Here is an 8647-nt window from a genome sequence, read left to right on the forward strand (position 1 = left end):
TGTATCCTTTTTCAGGAAGATTTGTTAGGTCTGTCTCTCCAAGCTTCTTCTCAGAGGTTGTCTCTGTTATTTTGGTCTGGATCAAATTCTTCTGCCTTTTCATGGCGATAGAGATAGTTGTGGGGAGCTGGTGCATGTGTCCGCTGGGAGAACATCCCTTCTTGCTGGTTCGTGGCCTTCCTCTCCTGGGAGAATGGTGACCTGTAGCAGCTTGTGCTGGGCAGCTGCACGCAAACAGAGTCTCTGACTCTTGCCTGGCCACTGTGAAAGAAGCTTTGCCCTGCTGCTGTGAGCATGGCCAGCCTCAGGCCGTTGCTCCACTATGGTGGAGCCGTACCAGAGGAAGACTGGGTGGGAGGCTCTTTATTGCCGTGAGGGGCCTCTGAGCTGCACTGCGACCCAGGGGGTTAGGGCGCCCAGTGCTCCCTGGGATTCCCAGCTGCTGGGCTGAGTGTGCTGGGACGCTTCCGTACAGCTGTGGGTCCCTGTCCCTTTAAGACTTTCAAAAAGCACCCATTTTCTTTGTCCCAGGGGCACTGGCTGTGGAGACCCACTAGCAGGTTTTACTTGTTCCGTTTCCCTAGTATCCAGCACCCCACGCACTGTGCGTTTGTGCTTCCAGTGCAGATGGCTGGGGCTGGGTGTTTAGCAGTGCTGGGCTCCCTCTCCCTCCCGCTCCGACTCCTCTCCTCCCACTGGAAGCTGGGGTGAGGCACACTTGGGTCCCGCTGGGCTCCGGCTTGTATCTTACCCCCTTTGTGAATCACTGGGTTCTGACAGGTGTAGATGTAGCCTTGATGTTGTCCTGTATCTTCTGGGTTCTCTTTTAGGGATAGTTATATTTGTTGTATTTTCTAAAATATATATGGTTTTGGGAGGAGATTTCTGCTGCTCTACTCACGCCACCATCTTCGCTTCACCTCTGTTATTTTTTAAAATACAAATTGTGAAACAACAGTATGATGAACCTCTGTGGTCCTTTTGCCCAGTTGTAATAACACCATGTGTGCCACATTGTTTAATGACTCTTCAGTGTCACCTTCCGTCCAGCTCGTGTTTGGATCACACCGACTCCTGGTAAAGTGCCCACAGGTGCTTTGCTGCACCAGGACCCAGATAGTAGCGGTTTCCGCACGTGAGGCCGACTCTGTGTCTTAGGGCTTCTTGTTCACCACAGCTCACCCGCCTCCTGTGCTGATGGTGCGTTCAGATACTGGAAATGGTTCCAATCCTGATTTCTCAGCTGGGCCCCAGGCTTGGCCCCCGACCTTGGGTGTATGAGGGGTGGAGGTAGGCCAGGCGCTGTGAGAAGCAGTCCTGGGGGGAAGCCTCTGCCCGTTCACCTCTGATCAGAAACCCCCGAGGCCTCCACTGTGTGACCTGCCAGCAGCTCTGCAGACACGGGTTGTCACACCCCCCAAATGGAGGGGTTCTGGGGGTGAACTGGCTGGCTATGGTTACCCTGGGGTGGGATATTGCTTCTATACCAGGGGCCCCCCACGTTAGCCAGCCCACATCTCCCCTGGGCTTCAGCATGAGGTTAGCAGCATGCTGTGCATCCTGCCAACACCATGTACCAGTGGCCTCCGGTCTGCGCCCTGTGGTTACTTAAGCACATGGAGCCTGAGGCTGGGAGAGGCACTAGAGCCGTCATGAGGTCCCCTGGAGCTCTGGGCCCTGACCTGAGAGGCAGGAGTTCCCCTGGGGGGTCCCAAGGCCGTCTCCCACTCACTCAGCATGGTAAGAAATCCTCAGCTCCCATGGCGCAGAAGCCTCATGCCCAGGTCCCAGCGTGGAACTGTGCCAGCAGGTAGCCTGGCTCCCTCTGCCCTTGTCAGGTCCCTGGAGGTGGCCGTGCTGGTGTCCATGACTGCCCACCAGTGCGAGGGTCAGCCCTGCGTCACATGAGGCAGGAGCACACAGGCACCCTCCTACTCTCTTCCCTCCCCGCAGAGCAGCCCTCCGAGGGGTTCCCTTCTCCATGGAGAGCAGGATGGCGGCTCTGGGACCCTGGAAGTCCAGCAGAGAGGTGAGACTTACCAGATGTCCCATCATTGCCATCACAGGATGGACCCATCCCTTCACTTGCCCTGGTGGCTGCCTCGTTGGTACAGGGCCAAGGCAGCAGCCATCCTGGGGCGGTGACCTGCCTGATCAGCCCCTGCGGGATGAGGCAGGTCCTCGGGCTGGGGAGGAGGGCAGGCATACTGTCCGTCTCAGGCTGCCCCTGGGAACCACCGCCTGCAGTGTGGAAGGTCTGGCACCCGGTGGTCGCCTGCAAAGCTGGGGGACGGATCCATGCCCCGTGCCCGCACATGGCCAGGCTGTGGCTCACAGCCTCCTGGTGAGCAGGCCTGGGTTTGTGTTGCAGGCTTTTGTGACGTTTGAGGATGTGGCTGTGGATTTCACGCAGAAGGAATGGAAGCTGCTGAGCCCTGCGCAGAGGACCCTGTACAGACACGTGATGCTGGAGAACTTCAGCCACCTGGAGTCGCTGGGTGAGCGGGGGCTCCCCTCAGGGTGTTTTGTCCCCTTTGAACCTTACTCTCCCTGGGGTCCCACTGAGAAGCAGGTGCTCAGCTTCCTGCTCCCCTAGAGATGGGTGGGGTCTCTGTACCTCTGTGAGTGCTGGATCCCCAGCCTGCTAGCACCCACACAGCCTGGAATGCATGGTTCCCAGCTCCATCCCACCACCCCAGTCTTCTGCCCCCAGTCTGGGTCCTGCAGATAGCCCTCCCAGCCTATAGCCAAGAGTGACCTGCTCCTTTTTCCCACTAAGCAGGAATTTCCTGTTCTAAACCAAACCTCATCACGTGGCTGGAGGTAGAGGAAGAGCCCTGGAGGGAAGAGAGGAGACACCGGCAAGGCCCCCGGCCAGGTGAGGGGAGCCTCCGGGTGGACACTGGCCTTCGTCCTTGCAGGGTGGGGGTGGTTCCTCAGAGGTAGTGGCTGGAACCAGGCTCCTCTGACATTTCATATTTGTATGTGCCATCCTCTAGTGCCCAGAAACTCTACTCTCTGTATCTGTTCAGCCCCTGGAGTGATTTCGGTGTTCATGGGGAGCAGCATTAGTGCCTGGGGGGAGGAATGGCTGTTTCCTTCTGCCTTTCTGCAGTGCCTGTCTCAACTGTCAAAACCAGTGCGCCGAACACACAAGTGTAAGCCTTTGTGCTTTGCATTCATAGCTGCCGTAGGTGGGGCCTTCCTCTGACTGGCTTTATACCAGGGCAGAGATTGCTGGTTTGCAGTCCAGTGCCAGCAGCCCAGGATGAAGGTGCATCATGGTGCATGTCACAGTGGGACACCTCAGAGTTGAGTAGCCAGTCAGGGATGGAGTGCCTGTCAGTCCTGAAAGTTCCCAACCTGCTGGGCGGAGTGCATCCAGACAACTTTGTCCTCCTATGACTTTTCCCGAGCAACAAGCTCCAGGCAGTCCCCACCCCTTCACCAGCCCTCTCGCTGCTAGGAAGCCTTCCAGACCTGCTGTCTTTTCTTTGTCCCACAGCAGCCAGATGTGGATTCCTCTTTTCCACAAACATCTGGAATTTTAGTCTCTCCAAGTGTTCTGCCTCTCTTAGCTTTCCAACACCACTACTCTCCAGAGCACTTTGCAATGTAGGTTTGTGCTCCCAGAGCAGATCTCAGCTTGGTGTTCAGCAGCCCCAGGCCTCCACCCCCTCCCTGCTCTTTTTCTCTTCGTCCCAACAGTGAACTGGGGTGGGGTAAGGGATTGGATCTCACCGGGTCAAGGCTTTGGTACGTTACCTTGTTCCATGAGGTCTGTTCTTTTCTCCAGGTGTGTGCAGTCTGGCGCCACCTTCTTTCCTGTTGCTCTTTTACGATTAGATGTATTAACTATATTTTCATATTATATGTGGTTTCTTGGAGGAGTTCTCTGTCTCACCTCTCACGCTGCCATCTTTAATCCCTCCCTGTATGTCTTTTGTTTACATCCCAAAATACTTTCTGCCAGAGTCTGGAATTTTTATAACTTCCTGGATTCAACACTGAGCATTTTGCTCTATATTCTTGATAACAAATTTACCCATCTGAGCTTTCCTCTCATTATCCAGGACCCCATTTTATATCTGGTGCTGTCAAAGGGAGTTTCAGACACCATTTCCTCTAACCCATGAGCCCTTATGCATGGAAGTCCATCAAATGAGTATTCAGATATTTGTGTGTTTGTCTTTGTAGGTAGAGTCCAAATACCATGACATGTGCAGACCTGCAGTGACAGGCAGTGTGTTCTCACATGTGTGCACCTGTGTGAATGGAGCCCTGCACTTCCCCAGTACATCCCCTCAGGCCTCTTCCCACTTATTTCCCCGCCTTCCCATGCCCCATGGCCACTGCTGCTGTGGTTCTTAGTGCACAGCAGTTGGCCAGTTCTGGACTTTGGTGTGAGTGGAATCCTACTGGGCCTTCTCTGCCAACACCATCACATTGTTGACTTGCCCCTGCCCTGTGGTCTGCATGCAGGGAGCTCATTCAGACTGTGGACATCTTTCTCATTCCTTGTTCTGTACTTTCCTGGCCATAAGAACTCCTTCCCCACCAAAAAGCAGTTGCTCGATTTACCTGTCAGTGAATTTTAAGGAGAGGGTTTCCTTCTGCCACCAGCTTCTCAGAGTGTGAGTATTGAAGTGTGACACCAGCATTCATATTTTGACTACAGGATTCTTAGACAAAAGCAAGTCCATGGCAGGCCTGTAACTGATAGAGGAGGGCCCTGGTAGGGGCTCAAACCCAGCTCAGTGGGCTCTGGAAGCTGGGCTCTCCCAGGTGGTGTGGAACTGAGGCTGCCAAAAGGTATCCCCTTACTTCTTGGGGTTGGTAGATGCAGCCAGGGCTACATCCTCTGAATGGTCAGAAGCCACTCAGAGCAACAGGAAGCCCTCTGGATGACATGCAAGCACTCAGACAGTCACACAAGTGAGAGGTGCCAGGTGATTCCCTGGGAATGTCAGCATCCTGGTGGCCAGAAGCACCAGGAGTGCATTCAGTCAACGTGGAGTTTCTCCTTTTACTGCAGGTTTTCCTTTCTGCACTTGAATGTTTTGTTTTCCTATAGCCAAAATAGCCAATGTAACTATTTCCTTTCTACAGGGGTTATTGTATTCATTTTTGTGTGTATATATTATTTTTTAATATTGGCACTTAATGCTGAGGAGCGTATGGAATAAAAAGCAAGTGTCCTCAAGTTAATTTCCCACCTCTCTCAGCAAAGGTAACTGTTGTCCGCCCTCTTAATTCTTCAGTTCAAAATATAAGCATGTAGTTATTCATGAATAGAATAAGAATATACTCATTCGTGAGTCATCATTTCACTTTTTATTCCACACCAACCTCCGTTCTCAGACTGGGAATACAGCACTGAAGGAGCCTATCCAATCCCTCCCTCTTACTTACATGCAATGGTGGTAGGTGGCTAGAACATGGACAGCACCCCTAACCGCCTTTGTGATTTCAGGAAAGAAGTGCTGAGAAGATACTACTCCTGGAAAAGCACATGGAGATGGTGTTGGGACAGTGGGCTGGAGTGGATGAAGCAGTCACACAGGATAGACAGTAGAGCCCTCTCTGATGAAGTGACCTTTGAGCAGAGCTCAGACTAACAAAACCACTAAGCCAAGCACATTTGAATGGCTGTATTTAGTGTTCCTTCTGCCCAGTCAGGAAGGAGCTTTATTCAAAGGACAGGACCAACCTCAGTCAGTGTCAGCTGGAGTGAGGGACTCAAAGTGGAAGCAACTGAGGTCTGAGCAGGAAGTGGGGTATAGGGCCCCGCAATCCATGCAAAGATGCAGTCCATATGTTGGGGAGCCACTGGATTATGTACAACGGTGACATCTGATGTATTATTTTATCTAAGTGTCATTGACATAGAATATCCTGTTTTCAGGTGTGATTCATTTCAGTCCACAGTCATTGATTATTTTTATGCTTTAGAAAATGATCCCCATGCTGAGACTAGTTGCCATGTATGACCTCACAAATTAATTACATCATCTTCCCTGTGCTGTACACTACTTCCCGTGACTTAGTTATGTTCAGCTGGAAGTTTGCGCAGCTTCATCCCCTCACCCTGTTTTGCCTGCGCCCAGCCCCGCCCCCACCCTTGGTGTCCTTCAGATTCCTTGCCTGTCCGTCTGTTTCTGTTTCTGTTTCTCAGATCCCACATACAGGTGCTGTCGTGCGGGATTTGTCTGTCTTCCGTGAGTCAGCATGATGACTTCAGGGCCATCCGTGTTGTCACACACAGGAAGATCTCCCTCCTGAGGCTCAGTAGCATTTGTAACTGTTGATGCTCTAGCTGAAGTTTAGAAGCAGACTTGAGAAAATCCTTCTGTAGTGTGTACATTCTTCTCTCCAAGAGAACATACAAGCTTCCAACTAGATGGAAGAGCAGGGCCTGGGAGGGGAACCTTGTGGGAGTTGGTGGTGGCCCAGGCTGCCTCACCTGTGACCATCCTGATGGGGCACTTATTCTCTCCAGCAGAAGCAAAGCCAGAAATGCATCTCTCTGCATGCCACCCCCTGGCCTGCAGTCAGCGCATCCTCATCAGGCACACGATTCATGACCATTCTGCTCAGATGTGTGCAACAAATTATGCACAGCCGAGGAGTCTGGGCCTGGAACACCAGGAGCAAGAGCAGGAAGAACTCTCACATCAGAGCTACCAGTGTGATAGGGCTGAGGTTCAAGAGAGAGAAGAAAACTCCCAGACCTTGTTGAGGAGGGGGAGTCAGATTTCTGGGATAACTTCCAGCCCACACCGCACACAGGCAGTAAGTCTGGACCAAAGGAACACAGTGGTGGAAATAGACGGCTGCCAAGCCCAGAGGGGAAATCCTAAAGAAACAGGCAAAGTATTAAAAGGAAGAGAAAATTCAGGGTGTGAAGTGTTCATATCTGCAGAGTGTGGGCAAGGCTTTAGCCAGAAGACAAAGCTACTCGAACACAGAGAAGTACATTATAGACAGAATCTTTTAACATGCAGGGAGTGTGGACAGGACTTTACTGATAAGTCAGCACTATTGTTGCACCAGAAGACACACCCAGGAGAGACTCCATACATGTGCAGAGAGGGTGGGGCAGACTTCAGCAACAATTTGAACCTCATAACACATCAGGGGACACAGTCTGAGGAGAAGCCTTTTGTGTGCAATGAGTGTGGGAAAAGGTATACCCAAAAATCAGCCCTGAAAACCCATTCGTGGACACACTCAGGGGAGAAGCCTTTTGTGTGCAACGAGTGTGGGAAAGGCTTTACCCGAAAATCATCCCTGATTTCTCACCAGTTGAAACACTCAGGAGAGAAGCCTTTTGTGTGCAATGAGTGTGGGAAACGATTTTTGCATAAATCAACCCTAATCTCCCACCAGAAGAGACACTCACCAGAGAAGCCTTTTGTGTGCAAGGAGTGTGGGCAAGGATTTTTCCTGAAATCAGCCCTTATACGCCATTGGAGGACACTGTCAGGGGGGAAGCCTTTTGTGTGCAAGCAGTGTGGGGAAAGGTTTATCCATAAATCAGCCCTGATGTCCCACCAGTGGAAACACACAGGGGAGAAGCCTTTTGTGTGCAAGGAGTGTGGGCAAGGTTTTGTCCATAAGTCAACCCTGAAGTCCCACCAGTGGAAACACTCAGGGGAGATGCCTTTTGTGTGCAAGGTGTGCAAGCAAGGATTTTGTCAAAAATATTCCCTGATACGCCATTGGAAGACACACTCAGGAGAGAAGCCTTTTGTGTGCAAGGTGTGTGGGCATGGCTTTACCCGAAAATCAAACCTGAACTACCACCAGAGGACACACACAGGAGAGAAACCTTTTCTGTGCAAGGAGTGTGGGCAACGCTTTTCCCATAAATCATCTGTGGTCTACCACCAGTATAAACACTCAGGAGAGAAGCCTTTTGTGTGTACGTATTGTGGGCAGCATTTTAGGTGGAAGTCCATTCTCGTAAGCCATCAGAGTAAACACTCAAGGGCAGAGCCATTTGTGTGCAGGTGCTGTGGGCTAAATTTCAGCCTGAAGTCATGTCTCCTAAATCATCTGAAGACACACTCAGGTGAGAAGGCTTTTGTTTGCAGGGAGTGTGGACAAAGCTTCTTCAAGAAGTCATCTCTTACCTCCCACCTGAGGAAACACTCAGGGAATAAACCTTTTGTGTGCAAGGACTGTGGGCAAGGTTTTCTCTGGAAATCATCTCTTACCTCCCACCTGAGGAGACACTCAGGGGAGAAGCCTTTTGTGTGCAAGGAGTGTGGGCAGGGTTTTTTCCATAAATCATCTGTTACTTACCACATGAAGAAACATACAGGGGAGAAGCCTTTTGTGTGCAAGGAGTGTGGACGAGGCTATTTCCAAAAATCATCTCTGACCTACCACCTGAGGAAACATTCAGGGGAGAAGCCTTTTGTGTGCAAGGAGTGTGGTTAAGACTTTATCCGTAAATCATCCCTGATCTACCACCAGTGGAAACACTCAGGGGAGGATCCTTTTGTGTGTAGTTATTGTGGGCGAGGTTTTCGGCGTAAGTCAAATCTCCAGACACATCAGAAGACACACTCAGGGGAGAAGCCTTTTGTGTGAAGGGAGTGTGGGTAAGGCCCCAGTGCACAGATGGAAAAAAGAGCCTGTG

At 51.5% G+C, this 8647-nt stretch overlaps 1 protein-coding gene across 1 annotated transcript; it reads left to right on the forward strand.

Annotated features, from left to right (window-relative positions):
• The first annotated feature begins 1204 nt into the window (after positions 1 to 1204).
• LOC130680794 (zinc finger protein 337-like) lies at positions 1205 to 6169 on the forward strand. The gene is made up of 5 exons (XM_057492193.1): positions 1205 to 1290; positions 1954 to 2029; positions 2372 to 2498; positions 2783 to 2878; positions 5474 to 6169. Exons 1-5 carry the CDS (start codon positions 1220 to 1222, stop codon positions 5485 to 5487), a joined length of 384 nt encoding a protein of 127 aa, XP_057348176.1. The 5' UTR covers positions 1205 to 1219; the 3' UTR covers positions 5488 to 6169.
• Positions 6170 to 8647: the final 2478 nt, after the last annotated feature.

This window comes from Manis pentadactyla, chromosome 14, assembly GCF_030020395.1.
Source record: "Manis pentadactyla isolate mManPen7 chromosome 14, mManPen7.hap1, whole genome shotgun sequence".
Taxonomy (NCBI): domain Eukaryota; kingdom Metazoa; phylum Chordata; class Mammalia; order Pholidota; family Manidae; genus Manis; species Manis pentadactyla.

Coding starts and splice junctions, on each gene's coding strand:
- LOC130680794 (XM_057492193.1), top strand. CDS start 1,220: ATGGTTCCAATCCTGATTTCTCAGCTGGGCCCCAGGCTTGGCCCCCGA. Junction 2,030..2,371: donor CCTGGAAGTCCAGCAGAGAG/GTGAGACTTACC, acceptor TTTGTGTTGCAG/GCTTTTGTGACGTTTGAGGA. Junction 2,499..2,782: donor CAGCCACCTGGAGTCGCTGG/GTGAGCGGGGGC, acceptor CCCACTAAGCAG/GAATTTCCTGTTCTAAACCA.